The sequence below is a fragment of the Trachurus trachurus genome (genome assembly GCF_905171665.1).
Source record: "Trachurus trachurus genome assembly, chromosome: 11".
NCBI classification, from domain to species: Eukaryota; Metazoa; Chordata; class Actinopteri; order Carangiformes; family Carangidae; genus Trachurus; species Trachurus trachurus.
Genome location: NC_139904.1, coordinates 4908147 through 4929200, shown reverse-complemented (window position 1 = coordinate 4929200; position 21054 = coordinate 4908147). Strand labels below are relative to the sequence as shown.

Here is a 21054-nt window from a genome sequence, read left to right as displayed (position 1 = left end):
GAGACGGAGCAGAGAGACGTTCTGTCTTTGACGAGCAGCTGATCAGACGACATCGTTCTGACAGAGCAGGTTTCATCCAGAGCTGCAACTAATCATTATTTTCATTATCGATTAATCTGTTGATTGTTTAACCGATTAACCGATTAGTTGTTTGGTCAATAAAATGTTAAAAACATCAGTGTTTCTCAAACCACCAGACGACGTCCTCAAATGTCTTGTTTTGTCCACAAACCAAAGAGAGACTCAGTTTATTGTCATAAAGGAACAAAGAAACCACCTTGAAGAAGCTGGAATCAGAGAATTTTGACTTTTTTTCTTCAAAAAAATATTCAACCTGATTATTAGATTATCAGAATAGTTGATGATTCATTTAATAATCGATTATTGTTCGATTAATTGATTAATTGTTGCAGCTCTAGTTTCATCCCTGTCTCTGGTTTAATAAGAGACGTCATCTCACCAACAGTGTGACGCTGAATTAATGAAGTGGAAACATTTATCTTTGATTCATCCCCAGTGTAAATATATTTAGTATTATTTTATAGATTATTGTCAGAAAACAGTTGAATCTAAACTCCTATTGGTCATTTAACTGTTCACTGAGACGTTTCTATCTTAGAGAAGGATTCTCTTCAGTGATTGGTCGTTGATGATGATGTCACTCTCCACCCCACAATAAGAAAGAACCAAGGAGCAGCAGAATCAAAAATATGATCAATTTATTAATAAAGAGACAGATAAACAATAATCAGCTGGGGGGGGGGGGGGGGGGGGGGGGGGGGGGGCTGTACAGTCTGTAGATGTGTTGATGAAAAACAAACAGAAGCAAACATGCAGAGAGAGTGAGAGAGGGGGGAGGGGCTTAACAGTCTGACAGGAAGTCCAAATAAGGTCAGACTGAGACAAGCAGCTGATTGGTTAATGAAGCAGATCAACACATTCATCAGTTTGGGTTCAGTTCTTTTCTTTGTGCATCGACGCTGAAGGAGCCGGGAATCGAACCACCGATCTCTCACACCTGGCGTCAACATGGACCACACTGAAGGACACGCCCCCCTCTGCAAGAGGCCACGCCCACCGCCCCTACGTCCTGCTTCAAACGGATAAAACTTTATTTCATCTTCAGAGTTTAACACTGATTCTCTCTCTGCCCCCCTCCTCATCCTCTCTCCTCTTCTTCCTCTCTTTTTCTCCCTCTCTTCTCCTCTTCCTCTCTCCTTTTCTCCCTCTCTTCTCCTCTTCCTCTCTCTTTTTCTCCCTCTCCTCTCCTCTTCCTCTCTCTTTTTCTCCCTCTCTTCTCCTCTTCCTCTCTCTTTTTCTCCCTCTCTTCTCCTCTTCCTCTCTCTTTTTCTCCCTCTCTCTCTCCTCTTCCTCTCTCTTTTTCTTCCTCTCTCTTCTCCTCTTCCTCTCTCTTCTCCTCTTCCTCTCTCTTTTTCTCCCTCCCTCTCTCCTCTTCCTCTCTCTTTTTCTCCCTCCCTCTCTCCTCTTCCTCTCTCTTTTTCTTCCTCTCTCTTCTCCTCTTCCTCTCTCTTTTTCTCCCTCTCTTCTCCTCTTCCTGTCTCCCTTCACCCCCCCCCCTCTCTCACATGAACACCAGTCCTGTCTGCTGATTGGCTGAACACAGCTCCACACCTGTTTGTTAATTTGCATATGAAGCAGGAAGTGAGTTCTGACCAATCAGGTGTGAGAGTCTCACTGTCCCTGTGACCACGTGACTCCGTCCTGCTCCTTCAGTAACCACGGTAACCAGAGGCTCCTCCTCCTCCCTCTTCATTCATCAGTAACGTCTTCTTCCTCAGTCGTCGTCGTCGTCTTCCTCGGAGGAAGAGCGCATCACGCCGCCGGTGTCGTCGCGGTAACAGCGGGCGAGCAGCCGCAGCTGCTCCAGCGCCTCCTGGTAGTCGCCGAGCTCCGGCCCCGACGACAGGAAGCTCGGCGCCACGCGGCGGACGTCCAGCGAGGCGGCGCCGCGCTGCAGCTCCGACAGCCACGAGCCGACGGCCGAGCCGGACTGGAGCGACGTCAGGACCGGCACCGAGGACACGGCAGGGGGCGGAGCTACAGAGAGAAGAGGAGGAGGAGGAGGAGGAGGAGGAGGAGGAGGAGGAGGAGGAGGAGGAGAAACCGTCATCAACACAGAAACACAGAGCTGCAGAGAGAAGGAGGAGGAGAAGGAAGAAGAGAAGGAAGAGGAAGAAGAATAGGCGGAGGAAGAGAAGGAAGAAGAAGATAAGGAGGAGGAAGACGAGGAAGAATAGAAGAAGAGGAGGAAGAAGAGAAGGAGGAGGAAGAAGAGGAAGAATAGAAGAAGAGGAGGAAGAAGAAGAATAGAAAGAGGAGGAGGAAGAAGAAGAGGAGAAGAGGAGGAAGAAGAGAAGAGAAGGAGGAGGAAGAAGAGGAGGAAGAAGAAGAGAAGGAGGAGGAGGAGGAAGAATAGAAGAAGAGGAGGAAGAGAAGGAGGAGGAGGAAGAAGAGGAGGAAGAAGAAGAGAAGGAGGAAGAGGAAGAATAGAAGAGGAGGAGGAAGAAGAAGAGAAGGAGGAGGAAGAAGAGGAAGAATAGAAGAGAAGGAGGAGGAGGAGGAAGAATAGAAGAAGAGGAGGAGGAGGAGGAGGAAGAAGAAGAGAAGGAGGAGGAAGAATAGAAGAAGAGGAGGAAAAAGAAGAGAAGGAGGAGGAAGAAGAGGAAGAAGAATAGAAGGAGGAGGAGGAGGAAGAAGAGAAGGAGGAGGAAGAAGAAGAATAGAAGAAGAGGAGGAAGAAGAATAGAAGAAGAGGAGGAAGAAGAAGAGAAGGAGGAGGAAGAAGAGGAAGAAGAATAGAAGGAGGAGGAGGAGGAAGAATAGAAGAGGAGGGAGAGAAGGAAGAAGAAGAGGAGAGGAGGAGGAGGAAGAAGAAGAGAAGGAGGAAGAGGAAGAATAGAAGAAGAGGAGGAGGAAGAAGAGAAGGAGGAAGAAGAAGAGAAGGAGGAGGAAGAGGAGGAAGAAGAGAAGGAGGAGGAAGAATAGAAGAAGAGGAAGAGAAGGAAGAAGAGGAGGAAGAAGAAGAAGAGAAGGAGGAGGAGGAAGAATAGAAGAAGAGGAGGAAGAAGAAGAGAAGGAGGAGGAAGAATAGAAGAAGAGGAGGAAGAAGAAGAGAAGGAGGAGGAAGAGGAGGAAGAAGAGAAGGAGGAGGAAGAGGAAGAAGATTAGAAGAAGAGGAGGAAGAAGAGAAGGAGGAGGAGGAAGAAGAATAGAAGGAGGAGGAGGAAGAGGAAGAATAGAAGGAGGAGGAGGAGGAAGAAGAAGAGGAAGAGGAGGAAGGGGGGGGACTGACCTCCTGGTGGGGAGGAAGAGGAAAAAGAAGAGAAGGCAGAGGAGGACTGACCTCCTGGTGGGGAGGAGGAGGAGGAGGAGGAAGAGAAGAAGGAGGAAGAAGAAGGAGGAAAAGGGGGACTGACCTCCTGGTGGGGGGGGGCAGCTCCTCATGAAGCCTCGACCGTCGAGCGACTGATGGAAGATCTGAGGGAACGGAGGCGTCAGTTTGCTGGGGGTGGACACCAGCTGGACCGCTCTGTGGGGGGGGGGGGGGGGGGGGGGGGGGGGGGGGGGGGGTAGATCAGGTCAAACAGGTGGTGATGTCATAGTGATGTCACGGTGAGGTCATAGTGAGGTCATGTGACTCACAGAGGAGCAGTAGGGTAGAGGGATCTGATGTAGGAGCTGAGGACGTCCTCCCCGCTGTGGAGACTGTGCAGAGGAGACGGGGGCTCGTAGCCTGGAGCCAGGGAGCTGGGGGGGGGGGGGGGGGCAGAGTCTGTTCAGTACTGATCAATAATCAATACTTTATCATGTTCTGATCATAGATATATACACGTAGATGCCCCAATATGTCAACGTGGCGGCCATCTTGGTCAGGGGGAAGCCGTTTCTACTTCCTGCATTACTCAACAGAGGCAGAGATCTATCAACCATTAAAATCACCATAACTCACTGAATATTCAACCCATTTTCAAGCTTTTTGGTTTATTATAAATGTCAGACATTTATTTATGTTAAACAACAACACATTTTTATTTTTTGAAAAATTGGTATAAATACAGTATATATGTCTATGGTCAGAAACCCTGTCCCAAGATGGCGGCCGTGTTGACGTACGCTGAGAAGCAGAAGGTGGCATCTAGTCAGTATATATCTATGTACTATTTCTATGGTACTGCTGAGCTCTGACCTGGTGAGGCGCTGGCCCTCGTAGCCCCTCAGCGTGGCCCACTGGCCGTAGCAGCGCCCGCCGCCCGGCTCAGGACACGCCGACAGAGGACGCCAGGGGGGGGCGCCGTCCGCCATACAGCTGCTCAGGGCGTCGGGCAGCGAACCGCCCTGCATCATGGGAAACGGGACGGCGCCGTACGCAGCCACCACCTGGAGGGTTAGACACACAGCAGGTCAACAGAGGTCAAAGGTCAGAGGAGAGAGATCAGAGCAAAGACGGTTTAGAAACAAGACGCTCCACTACGAGTCAGTTTCTCGGTGACTCCGCCCCCCTTAGGAGACCAGCAGGCCGTGACTCCGCCCCCTTTAGGAGACCAACAGACCATGACTCCGCCCCCTTTAGGAGAGCAGCAGATGAAGACTCCGCCCCCTTTAGGAGAGCAGCAGATGAAGACTCCGCCCCCTTTAGGAGACCAGCAGACCGTGACTCCGCCCCCTTTAGGAGACCAACAGACCATGACTCCGCCCCCTTAGGAGACCAGGAGACCGTGACTCCGCCCCCTTTAGGAGACCAGCAGACCATGACCCTGCCCCCTTTAGGAGACCAACAGATCGTGACTCCGCCCCCTTTAGGAGACCAGCAGACCATGACCCCGCCCCCTTTAGGAGACCAACAGATCGTGACTCCGCCCCCTTTAGGAGACCGGCAGACTATGACTCCGCCCCCTTTAGGAGACCAACAGATCGTGACTCCGCCCCCTTTAGGAGACCGGCAGACTATGACTCCGCCCCCTTTAGGGGACCAGCAGACCATGACTCTGCCCCCTTTAGGAGACCAGCAGCAGCAGGTCTATTGACTCCAATGGGAGAAGTGAATGTGAGCTCAGATTATGGTCGATTCATTGGCTCCAGAGTCACTGAAGTAAATATTCATAATATCGTAACATTTTTCATTTAATGTTGACGAACGCCCCCACTAACTAATGTTAGCACACTCTCTCCAGATCTGACACATTTAAATATTTAATGTTATCATAAGAAAATATAAATATCTCACTTTCCTCTACGACAACTTTTATAAATCAGGAGGTGGGGCGACGGTGACCACGCCCACTTTAGGAGACAGGAAGTGAAGTTGTAACGTTTCATATTGATTGGAGCAGCTCGTAGTGAGACATCTTGTTAGCATATAGAGGATCTTTGGTAAGAGCTCAGAGGTCAGACTCACCTTCCTCCCACACACGGCCAGAGCGTCGGCCATCTGCCACATGGGGACGCTGTTGTTCCTCAGCCTGTAGGGCAGCGTCAGGGCGTCCAGGGCCAGAGCCAGAACCGAGCTGGAGTGGTACCACAGGGACGACTGGGATACGGACACAGAAACACACACAAACAGAGACACACACAGAGAGACACACAGGTTTATATGTGAACATTTAAAAGAGGAAAACAACAACATGTCTGTGCAGCAGGGAAACTAAGTACTGAGCGTCTCTAGAGGCCGTGGAGGCTGAGTTCATCACTCGTTGTTTTACAGCTGAACCTGCTGGTTCCTGAGGAGGCTGAACATTGAGCTGCTTTTAAATATGAAGCTGTATCCATTTAAACTAAATAAACTATAGCAACAACTACTGTTGTTTTTAAATTGTGTTTTATATTATTTTCATATATTTCACTGATCACAATTATAGAATGTGAGTGTGTTTTATTGAAAGCGAGGCTGAAATAGAAATATGTGTTGACGCCTTCAATACTTATTCTCCCTGCTGTCTATCACCAGAGTGATGATGATGGTGATAATAATGATGAAGGAGTGAAGCCTCACGTCGTAGTTGAGGAGGGGGAAGGTGGTGGGGGAGGGGGGGCGTCGGCCCAGCCCCCCCCCTCAGGGTCAGAGGGCAGAAGAAGGAGCTGTTATTGGACAGGTGGGCGGTGGCCAAGGTGCAGTTGAGCAGGTGGTAGAGATCCATGACCGGAGTCTGGAGACACACACACACACAGCAGGGTTATTACAGTTCACTTAAACTAAAACTACCAGTGAAACAATAATCTAGTAAACTGAGCTAAAACTAAAAACTAAAACTGACTCCAAGCTCCAGGTTTGATGCTAAACTGCAGTAAAGTAAAGTTTCATCAGATAACAGCTGCAGGAAGAAAACGCCACAGCTCAATAATATGGGACGACTTGGAGTACGACCCACAGCTAGATAAGAGTGAATGGAACCTGATGAGGACTGATGGGAACATTATGGGATGGATGCAACTAAAAGGGAACAAGTTCATCTTCAGGGGTCTGACAGAGGCTTTCTCCTAAAACCTGGAAAACTACAACTAAGACTCAATAAAAACTCAAACTAGAACTGATTCATCACTTGTTGAACTCACTAAAACTAAACTGGAATAAAAAAAACTAAATACAAACAAAAACTATTGAACATTTTAAAACTCTTAATAACCTCGACACACACACACACACACACACACACACACACTGTGACACTTACTGAGTTTGGGTGGTTGACCGGCGCCATCCCCCAGGTCAGGATGCCCCGCCCACTGTACGAGTCCTGCAGCATCTCCGTGACCTTTGACCCCAGACCTGCGAAGCCGTCGGCCATGTCGCAGAAAACCTGGAAGCCCTGAGGACACGGACGGACACACACACACACACACACACACACAGAGCAGGGTGTAAACAGGTGAACAGGAGAGGTGATGACGTCACAGCCCAGGTGATGACATCACACCTACCTGCAGATAGTCACACTCCTCCACGAAGAAGTGCAGTTTGTCCTCCAGCTCCTCCAGCACCGAGCCCTGGAGCAGAGACTCTCCCTGACCGAAGGCCTCCAGACGGTGGGCCTCGCTGCACACACACACACACAAAGGTTAAAGTCTGACACCTGCTTATTTAACTGGCAACAGTTTAAAGCTCATCAGTGTTAATATGAAGTTGGTACTTAAAGAGGAACTAAACCCCCAAACCACTTTTTTCTGCTGAAAACAAATGTATTTGGGTATAAGGTAGTGTTGTCAGTTGATTCTGGTCCAACTTTTGACATTTTAGTCAAAATATTTCAATTTGGTGTATTTTGTAGTAAAAATGTAGAGTGACTGCCCTCTATGGGTTGAAACACGGCTATTACAATCAAAGTTTTCTATTGGCTGAGATGGAGGCAGATGACGTTTTGGAGGCAGCTTTCGTCACCGGCCACCAGCTCCCCGACCAATCAGCACCGGCTGCTGCCTGCAGCTAACGGTTGCTAGGCACTCTAGCTGCTCTGCTGCGGCTAACGGCTGCTAACAGCTGCCTGAATGGGAATCGTTAGTGCGGCCGCAGCCGGCGCTAACGAGCCGTTAACGAGCTAACGAGCCGGCGGATCAGCTGTAGATGCACTGTGTCAGGGCTCCTAGTAGTGTCTGCGCTACTAGTGCTGTTAGAGTCGCTCGTTAGTAGCTCGTTAGCGCTAGCAGAAGTGTCGATGTGTGTTTATTACATTTTTTTCTCTTTTGTGTGATTTCGCGGGTGTGAATGGGGCACAAGGGGGAGGGGGGATCGGAGAGTGCTCCTGGAGTCCCGCCCATAATCAAGGCATTTTTTGAATTTCAAGCTTAGAGCACGTCATCCAAAACTGAGGGGTTTAGTTCCCCTTTAAAGTGCTTATAGTGCAGTGTTATGTTGCATTGTGCAGTGTTTGTTCTTAAAGGGATAGTTCAACATTTTGTCAAATTGACCCATTGCCATAATCCCTATAGTCATAGCAGTAGGTTCTTCATCTTTAAATTGTCGGTGCAAGCTATTTTTAGAACGGCGGAGCAGAGCCGTGAGCTGCTCAGAGCTACGCTACGGAGGCTCATGGGATTTCTTGGTTTCCCTCATCAAACTCATCAAATACACAATCCAACAACTCCACAACGCTCTGGTGGACAAGTTGTGACCTGCAAATTCACCACGCTATGAGATAATAACACAACGTTACCACACAGAGTTGTTTTAGAGGGAAATTCATGCAAAACAGCTGATGCACGTTGCCTTCAGGGACAGTTTTTCAGCAAGCAGACTCTGCATTTCCCTCTAAAACAACTCTGTCTGGTAACGTTGTGTTATTATCTCATAGCGTGGTGAATGTGCAGCTCACAACTTGTCCACCAGAGTGTTTCAGAGTTGGCTCTGCTCCGCCGTTCTAAAAATAGCTTGCACCGACAATTAAAGGTGACGACCCTACTGCTATGACTATAGGGATTATGGCAATGGGCCAATTTGACAAAATGTTGAACTATCTAGAGGAAAAAAGTTGTTTGTTTGTTACCTCAATAAATTTAAAGTAATTTTTTCTATTTAATTTGTGAACATTTTAGTCATTAACATAAACAACATAGTCTTTTTGGTTGTAAAATAAGAGAAAAAGGTAAAAAAAAATGAAAATTGGGAAGTTTTTGTGTGTGTGTGTGTGTGTGTGTGTGTGTGTGTGTGTGTGTGTGTGTGTGTGTGTGTGTGTGTGTGTGTGTGTGTGTGTGTGTGTGTGTGTGTGTGTGTGTGTGTGTGTGTGTGTACCCGTCGTGGTTGTACTGGTGCAGCACGGAGATGGAGCGCGGGTGCAGGTGGATCCTCAGGAAGTCGGACCAGACCTTGACGGTTCCCTCCAGGCTGTAGAGTCTCTGGACCTGATCCAGACGACTGTTGACCGAGTCCACGCTGAGGGAGGCTGCAGCTACACACACACACACATTATTGATTATAGATTACAGGTTATAGATCAATATATAGATCCTGTATCATCATCCTGACACACACACAGAGCTGCAGGTCACTCACCTGAGCACTGAGGCTGAGAGAAGTCGGCCTCGGCCAGGATCTCTCCCCTCTACACACACACAGAGTCATGAGATTAAAACGAGTGTGTTCATGTTTCATGTTGCAAGGAATAGTTCACCAAAAAATGAGATTCAGTCATTATTGACTCCCCCTCATGCTGATGAATACTCTGGAGTAGTTTTTTATTCCTCAAAGTGCATCTGGAGACCCGGGAGGCCGGTTCCTAGTCCAATGAAAACTTTATATGAGAGTCAATAGGGCCCAACACAAAAACGTCCATAAAGCTACACAAAAACGATTTAATATTCCTCCACACTGCTCGTCCACTGCAATCCAAGTGTCCTGAAGGGATATAGTAGTCCAGAGTTTACTGGAAACAACCTCATTGAGGCAAGTCCGGTCACATTTCAAATTCAATCCAGGACTGTTTAGGCTGTACAAAAAAAACACTGAACTAAATTGAAACTAGAAGACCAAATAAATGCTATTCTCTAAAGTTAAAGACATTAATGATCCTGGGTTATCTGGATTGGATTGTAGCCTACTTTATTGTCCCAAAGGGAAATTTGTTTTGGGCTCTGAGCCACTGCAATACACAAAACAAGTAGGCTACTTTCACACATTTAACACACATTTAACACACAACAGTGAAGGGTGCTTCCACTCTTATACAAATAAATCAATAAAATCAATAAATCCATAAAACTGTAGAATAAAGTGCTACATTCACAGTATTTGCGTATAGTAGTCTAATAATAAAACAATAAATCCATACAAAAATGGTAAAACCGGTCAAATTAATAAAACCTACAGTTCTGAAATAAAGTGCTACATATTACTCATTTAGGACATTTTTACAGCCTAAACAGTCCTGGATTGAATTTGAAAGGTGACCAGACTTGGCCTCAATGAGGTAGTTTCCAGTAAACTCTGGATTATCTCCCTTCAGGACACTTGGATTGCAGTGGACGAGCAGTGTGGAGGAATATTAAATGGTTTTTGTGTAGTTTTATGGACGTTTTTGTGTCAGGCCCTATTACTCTCATATAACGTTTTGGTTGGACTAGGAACCAACTACAAATCAGCATGAGGGGGAGTCACTAATGACTGAATTTCATTTTTTTGGTGAACTATTCCTTTAACCCTTTACATGGATCTTCTGGATCCCTAAACATCCATATATAAACCATATAAACCACCCGTCTGGATCAGAATGAACCTGTTCAGATTAAAATGTTCCAGTCGACGTGTTCACATGACGTAGTTTTATTCCTGTTTTAGTGGAAACATGGCGACTGTGAAACTCATGTGTGTCACTAGTTACGTTTAAATGTTTAAACGTTTAAATGCGCAAGATTAAAAACTTTGGAAAACTTTTGGAAAATCTGAATCCACCGTTTCTATTGACACAAAAATCCAATGACTCACGTCCAGCCGGTCCAGATCCTCCAGGAAGGCGTTCTTATCAGGAGGAGTGTGTCTGTGCATCATGAGACTCCCCTCCCTCACACACACACACACACACACACACACACACAGGTTCATGTTACTATGGTGATATGGTGATGTCACTGTGATAATAAATAAATAAATAAATAAATAAATAAATAAAGAGCCAATAATCAATAGTTGATCAGGTACCAGGTGACCGGTGACGTGTCTCTGTCGGCGCCGTACAGACTCCCCTCCTGCCGCAGCGTCCGCAGACTTCCTGTCGGCAAACACACGGTTAGGCCACGCCCCCCACTGATGATGTCATCCTGGTTAGGCCATGCCCCCCACACTGATGATGTCATCCTGCTCCTGATTGGTCATTTCTCATCTCATAGGTAGATAGATACGAGTTAAATAGGTGTTTCATGTATGGATGTCACGATTATAGATTTTCTTTGTACGATTATTGTCAGAGAAATAATCACGGTATTACGATTATCACGATTATTACACATTAATTAATTTCACAACATATGAATGTGTAAAATACAGACAAAATATAATTACAGTACAAATTTTTACACTAAATATTTTAAGTATCTACTATTCATATGTAACCAATTATTAATCCTCCAGGGGAAGTGTTTTAAATATTCAAATCATTAATTGTCATCTATACCAAATGTTTAAGTTTATTTTAATTGTTTGTTTTTTATCACAAATGAGACGCTAACATTTAAATTTCTACCATGTTACGTTAGGTAAATTGACCAGTATTTCTTACATTTACCTTAACTTTTGTGCACATCTGCCTCCGTGTTCCCAACATAATCTTTTTTGGAAAGTGACGGTATTTAAGAATCTTTACGATTAATTAATTGTGGCGTTTAATACCAAGATTAATTGTGAAAACAAGTAATTGTGACATCCCTAGTTTCATGTGCCATGGTACCTAGCAACCTGGCAACCCAACACACACACTCACACACCTTTGAGGTCCATGGCGATGAGGCGAGGTGTGTAGGTGACGTGTCCTCCCAGAGTCTGTCCCTCGCGGAACACCACGTCACTCTGGACCTCGCCAAGAGGCGTCTCGGGGTCGTAGGACAGCGATGCATCCTGGGAAAAGAGGACGACATCATCATCACCATCATCATCATCATCATCATCACCATCATCACCAACACCATCATCCTCCTCATGTGTGACATCACAGAGTCTCTGTATCTGACTTAATGTCGGTTTGATTTATTTCTATGTCTGTGTAAAGTTGGTTATTTAATAAAATGGATCTGATTGGTGCTGACAGTTGTGTGGTTTCCATGGAGACGCCCTGATTTTCTGTCCTGTCACTGGACCGTTAGCATCATTAGCATCGTTAGCTTCGTCCATGGATGTATATGGGTCTTATAGCTAATATAGATCCATGGCTTCTTCTGTTAAACTCGTCTCCTTCCGGTTCACGTTCATTAATCACGTTTTGTTTTGGTATTTTGGCTTTTTTTGTTTTACAAACGAATGAATTTACAAACTAGTCGGGTAAATAATAGCCTACATTTCAACAAAAACAGACACTACACATATTTCAGAGATGGAACCATGAATAAAATAAACATAACATAGACATAAGGGCATGGAATCAAATAAACCAACATCACATAGGAAACGTACACACAACATAGAATAAATTAGGATTAAATAACTGTTAGCCTATTCTTAGTCAAATCATTGTTGAACTCTGAATAGATTATCAATCACGTTCATTACCCTGCTCTTTTACACCGTTTCATTTATTTATTTCTATGTAACTCTTGTGTCAAGCTGAATAACTGCCTGTGTGTGTTTTAACTTCCCCTTGGGGATAAATAAAGTTTTATTGAATTGGTTGAACTCAGTTTAAGACACACGCAGCTAATGCTAACGTTAGCCCCATCATCATTTAGCACCATCGTTAGCATTAGCTTTAGCATTAGCTCCGACCTGCAGGTTCCACCAGTGAGTCCCCACGAAGTTGGCGTAGTGTCCGAGCTGCAGGGTCAGGACCTCCCGGCAGAACCCGCTCATGGTCCCGGTTCGATGCCGGTTCGATGCCGGTTCGGCTCAGCGCGGCGCCGCGGACATGATGATGAAGAAGCAACAACACGGAGCAGAGACGGGGAGACAGACTAACGGAGGGAGGGGGCGGGGCTTACACACACACAGCGGCATCCCATTGGCTGAGGGGGACGACGGACGGAATGTGATTGGATGGACGGATGACGTAGGAGAGGAAGGTCGGTTTCACTGCGCCGCAACTTCACATGTGCTGTAAACACCAGACAACCCCCCCCCCCCCCCCGTGTGTGCTGCTGCGCATGCGCAATGATGTTTAGACGGAGCAGAGAAAACACTAGAAGACCGAATAAATGCTATTCTCTGAAGTTAAAGACATTAATGATCCTGGGTTATCTGGATTGGATTGTAGCCTACTTTATTGTCCCAAAGGTAAATTTGTTTTGGGCTCTGAGCCACTGCAATACACAAAACAAGTACTTTCACACATTTAACACCAGTGTTGGGAACGTTACTTTTAAAAAGTAATTAGTTATAGTTACTAATTACTTCTCCCAAAAAGTAACTGAGTTAGTAACTCCACTACTTCACTATAATAGTAACTAGTTACCAGGGAAAGTAACTATTGCGTTACTTTTTCTTTCTTTTGAGTGATCCGGTCGTTTTCGCTAATGCTGCGTTCCAGGCAGGCTTTTGAAATCGTAAATTACAGCTTCAAGTCACAACTTACGACTTTGTAGCGTTCCAGGCAACCCACTCGTGTTTTTCCGACCTGTTTTACCGGTGAAAGTCACTATAACGGCCACTCGTAACTTCCGACCGGTGAACTCGTACCAGATCGAACTGGTACCACTTCACGGTCGGAAAAATACGAGTTTCCTTGAACGCACCATAACAGTCCTCGTCGCTACGTCACCACATTCACGGCGTTCCTTGGCTGCACACACAGTCCTGCATGCCGTTCTCTCTCCTCATTGGATAAAAACTGTAGGATACGATAAATGTTTTCTCTTCGGCTCAGAGCAGAGCAGAGGGACTGACAGACCCGTGTTTCAGTCCAAACACTCTATGTAAGTGATTGCTGTCGGAAGATATAACTATTTAAGACTTATATTAACACAAATATATCACTCACTTCTGCTTTAAGTTTAAATATGTCGAAGAATTTGGATTTTTTTTCTCTCATTTTTAAATTGTATTTTATTGTTTTCATATATTTCACTGATCGCAATTATGGAATGCGAGTGTGTGTTTTATTGAAAGCGAGGCTGGTGTGCCTATGAAAATAGGTTACAGTGGGTTTTTTAAGTGCTGTGGCTACAAGCAAATCTCATATTGAATTTGTCTCTGTACAAAGACAACAAAGACCTTTTTAAATGTGAAAACAGCGGAGACCTATTCAAGATTTGCGTTTAATAACAGGCGAAACATCGAAATTAATTTATTCATGGCCACATTAAGTGAAATTATTAACTTTACCGATTATCCATCTGATTATCTGTCCTGCTGCGAGCGCAAAACAGGGTATCAGCGGATCCTTAAAAAGTCTTAAATTCATGTATCTAAAATTAAGGCCTTAAAAAGTATTAAATTTATTAGAAAATTCTAAGATGGTCTTAAATATATAATACACAGCATCATAAAATATGTATGCACTTAAACTTTTATATGAAATAACAGGGTATGCGCGCGGGGTCTTAAAAAATCTAAAATGTGAAAATCTAAATTTTAGGTCTTAAAATGTCTTAAATTTGTTGAATTATTGTGTTCAAGTCTTAAATAATTTTAGACAGGTCTTACATTTTCTTATGCCCACCATGGGCGAGCATTTCACTCGCATTTGCCCCTAAAAAAAACAAACATGTGTGAACCGGAAAAATCACAAAAAGAAAGAGCACACGATTGGTCAAAAACTACAAATCCCACAATTATCTGGCCTCAACAATAACAGTAGTTAGTGTAAGTAAGGGAGAGTGGAGCTGTAGGTGAAAAGAGGAAACAACGCTACGTCTGGTCCTGTTCTATGTTGTTCGTTCACACCGTCACCGTTTATTCGTTACGTCCGCGGTGTAAAAGGCCGTGACGCAAAGACGCGATTAGGCGCGAGACGCGATTAGGCGCGAGACGCGGTAGACGCGACTTTTTTTTTTTGCGACGCAATACACCCGATTGTTTTATGGCGACGGGACCTTCGCGTCTTCGTCCTTTTCATCGTGTTTGGTGGGAAGACCCACAGGGGCTTCCCACACAAACACGAGGAACGCTTTTTTTTCGCGCGAGCTTTTACGCGCAACCAAACGCGAGATACGCGAGAAATGCGATTTATCGCTCGTTTTGACTTTGTGTAAATTCGCGTCTTCACGAGCCCGCCCATTTTCACTACAACAACAACATTTCTGCTCTCACCAACCATGGTTGAGGTCACAACGCTGCTGTAGCTGCTCTGGAAGAGTTCCAGCTGATGAGCTACAGAGACTTTAGAGTCTAAAGGAGCAGTGCGTCGCTGTGTCGGACTGTTTGGATTTAATGAAGAGGCTGCACAGAGTCAGGTGAGCAGAAGCTCAGGACAAACACTTCGCTCCGGGACATAATGTAGCTACACCTCACATGTTCTTGTCTTTTACCTCAGGGAGATTAAAGTAGTGTCTGTTTCCACTTTCCCTCCGATCTCGGCAGCTTCCCTCTGCTAGTCTGTGTGTGTGAGGCTAAACTGCGTGCGTGTGTGGTTTGTGTACAAACTGAACACTGCCTCTGATTGGCTTAGCATGAAACCTTACTCTGCCTCAACCAATCATCATCACTTATGCGGTTGTCTCGTCCCTCCCTCCTCCCCCCTCCCCTCACCAAAGGAGAGGAGAAAAAAACAACAACAGTTTAGCAGCTTCTGTGGCTGAGATGAGATGAGCCAAGTCGGAGGACAACGGCTTCACTGAGTAGTTTGTAACGCGCCTCATTTAATTGTCGGTAACGGTAACGGCGTTGTAACGGTGGAAATAGTAATTAGTTAGATTACTCGTTACTGAAAAAGATAACGCCGTTAGTAACGCCGTTTATTTTAACGCCGTTATTCCCATCACTGTTTAACACACATTTAAAACAGTGGAGGGTGTTTCCACTCTTATACAAATAAATCAATAAAATCAATAAATCCATAAAACTGATCAAACCAGCAGCTCTTAAGTTAAAGTGCTACGTGTGCAGTGGTTCAATACGAAAAAAAAACTAAACTAAACCAATAAAATAAATAAATAAACTAAAGTGCTACATTTACAGTATTTGCATAGGCTATAGTAGCCTAATAATAAAACAATAAATCCATACAAAAATGGTAAAACCGGTCAAATGAATTAAACCCACAGTTCTGAAATAAAGTGCTACATATTAGCCTACTGTTTAATGCCTTACTGGCGGAAGGGATAAATGAGTTCCTATCAGTCTGTACTTTTTGGAACTCTGAGCCTTCGACCTGAGGGCAGCACCACTAGGTTATCTATCACCACTCTCACAGGACACAGTATTGAAAGAGTTTCTGAACTGTATCTGGTTAGATCAAAAACTCACTTTCAAATATCACATTGACACGCTGTCAAACAAGTTAAGACAAAAAATCGTTTTCATTTACCGACACAGAACCAACTTCCCATTGCTCAGCAGAAAACAGATCGTAGAAGCCATATTCTTATCTGTTTTAGATTAAGGTGATGTCATAATGCCTCTGCCTAACCCCATTTACCATTCTGCCATTAGATTCATTACTGGTAACGGCTGTTTGACTCATCATTGTGTTTTATATGAGAAGGCGGGCTGGGCCCCTGCAGCTTTAAGATGAGACAGGCACTGGCTCTAATTCATTTATAAAGTTTTAATCGGAAAAATGCCATCATATATTAGGCTACTTCCCTGCTAAGTCAGTCTCATACTCCATTCTCAACTCGTTCAAGTAACTGGATGACACTCAAAACTCCACGGACAAACACCTAATTTGGTAGAAGTGCTTTTAGTTTCTCTGCAGCATCCACCAGTAATCATTTACAACTAAACACTGAAACTACAGACACTTGTGTCTCTGAGTCGTTTAAAACTATGATAATAACAAACTCCTCTGTCTATGAATGTGACTGTTTTAATTGATGACACTGTCTTCTGTGTCCTTATTTAACTTGTGCTGTGTTGCTGTTGTCTTATTTTGTGTTGTAAATACTGTATCTGACTTGTACTCTCCACATCATTGAAAATGAGGGCTTGCTCTCAATGACTGTCAAGATTAAATAAAGGTGAAAAAAAAAATGTTGGATTTTTTTGGCAGGATAGTCCGCTGCCAGAAGGCCACTGCTGTGGAACCCTGCAGTCCAACGGCACCAACACCAGGCAAGGCTTTTTATTTTTACATTTCCCACGCTGTAGTGATGGTGTTAGAACTTTATAATGAACTCATTAGAGTTTTTATTTTATTTTATTCCTGCTCCTTCTCTCACCGGCTCAGGTTCTGTTCATGTCAGACTCATTCAGAGTGTTCACTACAGATGGAAATTAGCTGGGAGCTAAATCTGGTGCAACCATCTTTTTCCTTTAAATGATTAATGTAATTGCACATTGTCCCTTATTAAACTAATAAACTAAACTAAACTAAACCTGGTTCTGGTTGTTTGGTCTCGTTTACGTAAGTCTCCGTTTATTGTTTCCTGCTCCGGCGACTTTTGTCCTCGTGTTTAATCTTTATTTTATCTTTATTATTATGACTGAAGATGTGATGTAACTTTATTATGTATGAGTGAACACGATGTGAAGTACATGTGTACGTGTGTGTGTGTGTGCAGGGATTAGGTGGCCCCCTAAACAAGATTTTTGTTTGTGGCCCTGCACTCTAAGCGCAAACACCAAATCACTGGTTAAAACTGAATACAGACATGTTTATGCCTCTGAGGTTTGAGGCCATTTTCTCGACTTTTACATATTTTCTTAAATTTATCTTTTTAAGATACATGCAGATGTAACAATACTCAAGTGTTTTATGTTTAAATATTAGAACCTCTGCTTTAAGCACACTGAGGCCAGTTTCAATTTGTCCTAGAAAACTGTATAAATAAATAATTTAGGCCAAATGCTGGAAATTTGAGGTCTGCTTTTTGAAAAAAATGTCAAATCCCTTGTGAAAACACTCCTTCAGTCATGAGAATGAACTGTTTTGGTGCTTGAAATAGGATATGAATACAGTAATAGATAAGTGTAGAAAACAAGTCTAAAATGAAATTGCTTTTTGAGCACAAATGTTGTCATTCTGCCATTCTAGTTTCACCAAATGTCTCAAATGTGAGATAAAAGAAGGTGAATATTGACTACAAATTACATATAAAGCTCATAGCGTGCACATGCAGACCTCAGGATGTTTAAATGACTTGAATGAACCCCGGTACCTTTCTGATCATGTGGCCCCCCACCTAACGGCTGTGGCCCTAAACAACCGCATACAGTGTTTATGCCAGCGGCCGGCCCTGTGTGTGTGTATGTGTGTGTGTGTGTGTGTGTGTGTGTGTGTGTGTGTGTGTGTGTGTGTGTGTGTGTGTGTGTGTGTGATGACTGAACAGAAACAGACTCAGAGTGTTTTCTCTCCTCCTGCTGCTTTATTGGTCTCACCCTGCAGTGTGAACATGAGAACAGGTTATTTATTGATCAGTGTGGTATATTGATGATCAGCGATCGGCAGCTGCTTGTTGTTGTTGTTGTTGGGGGGAGGGGGAGTCAGCCAGTCGGTCAGTCGGTCGGTTTACAAGCGGTCGGTAACCACGGCGATGTAGGGCTGGAACCAGCTGCGCACCTCCTCCATCTTCTCCTCCAGGGTGGAGCGGGCCTCGACGGCGGCGTCCTGGATGGCGTCCTTCGCGCTGTCGACCTGTGCCTTCAGCAGCTCGTTGAGGGTCGTGACCTTGGCCTGAGCGTTGTCTCTCACCTGGGAGAAGTACGGGTCCAGGCGGGTCCGGATCTCCTCCACGTTCTCCTGCGTACGGGACTGGAGCTCCTCCACGTAGTCCGCCACTTGTCTGAGGAGGAGGAGGAGGAGGAGGAGGAGAGGAGAGGAGGAGGAGGAGGAGGAGAGGGGGAGGAGGGGGGGGGGGGGAGAGGAGGAGGGAGAGGAGGAAGAGAGGAGGGGAGGAGGAGGGGGAGAGGAAGAGAGGGGGAGGAGGAAGAGATGAGAGGAGGAGGAGGAGGAGGAGAGGAGGAGGAAGAGGAGAGAAGGAGGAGGGGAGGAGGAGGAGAGGAAGAGGGAGAGGAGGAGAGGAGGAGAGGGGGAGGAGGGGGGGAGAGGAGGAGGAAGAGGAGAGGAGGAGGAGGAGTGGAGGAGAGGAGGAGGAGGAGAGGAGGCGAAGGAGGAGGAGAGGAGGAGGAGAGGGAGAGGAGGAGGAGAGGAGGAGGAGGAGAGGAGGCGAAGGAGGAGGAGAAGAGGAGGAGAGGAGGAGGAGGAAGAGGAGAGGAAGAGGAGAGGAGGAGAGCAGGAGGAGGAGGAAGAGAAGAGGAGGAGAGGATGAAGAGGAGGAGGAGAGGAGGAGGAAGAGGGTTCAGTGTTCTTTCAGACTTCTCAAACAGAACTTTTCCTTTCATGAATATTACTGTAAACTTGAAATGTTTTAAGTGTTTTTAAACTGTTGTTTTTGCTGCAGGATGAGTTCATGGCTGTTGGACATCGTTTCCCATGATCCTCTGCTTCTCACCTCTTGAACTCCTCCGTGTCCTTGTTGAGGCGTTTCTTCAGCTTGCGGGTGTAGGCGGCCACTCGGACCTGGACGTCGTCCACGTTCTGCTGCATCATGGTCTGCAGCTCGGCGCCGTAGCGCTCGGCCTGCTCCTTGGCTCCGCCCGCCTGCTGCTGCAGCTTGTCGCCCAGCTGCTGCAGGTCGCCGTGGAGACGCTCGGCCACCTGCTGGCCGTACGGCGCCAGCTTGGAGTGCACGTCCTCCCTGTAGCTGGACAGCTCAGACAGGCTGTCCTGCACCAGGGTGCTGGAGGGGAGGAGGAGGAGGAGGAGGGGGGAGGAGGAGAGGAGGGGGAGGAGGAGAGGAGAGGAGGAGGAGGAAGAGGAGAGGAGGAGAAGGAAGAGGAGGAGGAGAAGAGGGGTCAGTTAACAGGGTCATCAGAACAGAAACCAAACAGATTCCCTCTGCTCTTCGTCTCTGTAAATGCAAAACCGCTGCTGCGTGTTGCCTTCAGGGACAGTTTTTCATCAGCAGTCTCTGTATTTCCCTCTAAAACAACTCTGTGTGGTAACGTTGTGTTATTATCTCATAGCGTGGTGAATGTGCAGGTCACAACTTGTCCACCAGAGCGTTGTGGAGTGGTTGGATTGTGTATTTGATGAGTTTGATGAGGGAAACCAAGAAATCCCATAATGAGCCTCCGTAGCGTAGCTCTGAGCAGCTCACGGCTCTGCTCCGCCGTTCTAAAAACAGCTTGCACCGACAAATAAAGGTAACGAACCTACTGCTATGACTATAGGGATTATGGCAATGGGCCCAATTTGACTAAATGTTGAACTATCCCTTTAAGGTTAGGGTAAGGGGCTAAAGGGAATACATTATGTCAACGAGTGTCCTCACAAAGATAGCATTACAAGGGTGTGTGTGTGTGTGTGTGTGTGTGTGTGTGTGTGTGTGTGTGTAGAGGTCACTCGAGGTCACGTGTCTGCACTCACTCCAGCTCGCGGCCGATCTGCGTGGCTCTCACGTCCTCCACCAGCGCCTCGGTCTTGGTCTTCAGGTCGGACAGGAGACCCTGGACCTGGTCCAGCGCGTCCTCCCAGACCGGGACCATGGGGACGCTGCGGGCATGGCAGCCTGACACACACACACACACACACACACACACACAGTGAGACACTCAGACACACACACACACAGTGAGACACTCAGACACACATCTACAGCTCTTATTTTGACAAGTCACTTCACTTCCTGTGCTGCTTCAACGTGCTTCATGATTAACTCACCTGACAGAACGGCCAACACCACGACGACGAAAGAGACCCTCATGACGGCGACACCTGGACGTTAACGACAGAGTCACATCAACCAGCTCTGGGCTCAGTGTGTGTGTGTGTGTGTGTGTGTGTGTGTGTGTGTGTGTGTGTGTGTGTGTGTGTGTGTGTGTGAGTGTGTGTGTGTGTGTGTGTGTGTGCAGAGATGGACAGAATACTCGACCCCAGTACTTGAGTAAGAGTACAAATACTACTGGTCAAAGTTTACTCCGTTACAAGTAAAAGTAGCTCAGCTGCACTGCAAAAGCTCAAAATCTTACCAAGAATATTTGTTTTATTTCCAGTCAAAACAATCTCATTATGCTTAAAATAAGACTCATCACATTAAAACGTAGCTTGTTTTTGGACACTTTTTCCTTCTTTCAAGCAGATTTTCACTTAAAATAATCTGACAGTGGAGCAAGTTTTTCTTTCTTTTTACAAGCACAAAAAACTTGCTTTCACTGACAGATTTTTCTACTTATTTCAAGTGAAAATTTGTTTGAAACAAGTGAAAATTATCTAAAAACAAGTACATTTTTAGGTGATGAGTCTTATTTTA

At 45.6% G+C, this 21054-nt stretch overlaps 2 protein-coding genes across 2 annotated transcripts; both read right to left on the bottom strand.

The window, feature by feature from the left end:
* Positions 1-1579: 1579 nt before the first annotated feature.
* msto1 (misato mitochondrial distribution and morphology regulator 1) lies at positions 1580-12611 on the bottom strand. Its single transcript, XM_083981584.1, is given in 15 exon segments — positions 1580-2058; positions 3438-3550; positions 3664-3768; positions 4208-4398; positions 5417-5548; positions 6011-6067; positions 6069-6164; positions 6690-6824; positions 6937-7051; positions 8741-8897; positions 9002-9050; positions 10430-10505; positions 10643-10712; positions 11425-11554; positions 12416-12611. Coding segments are annotated over 15 exon segments (1773 nt in total). The 5' UTR covers positions 12500-12611; the 3' UTR covers positions 1580-1795.
* Positions 12612-18238: 5627 nt separating this feature from the next.
* Positions 18239-20508, bottom strand: apoea (apolipoprotein Ea; the record flags this gene model as incomplete). Its single annotated transcript, XM_083982268.1, has 4 exons — positions 18239-18525; positions 19195-19482; positions 20172-20313; positions 20466-20508. The coding sequence occupies 4 exons, from the start codon at positions 20506-20508 to the stop codon at positions 18252-18254; spliced, it is 747 nt and encodes a 248-aa protein (XP_083838394.1). The 3' UTR covers positions 18239-18251.
* Positions 20509-21054: the final 546 nt, after the last annotated feature.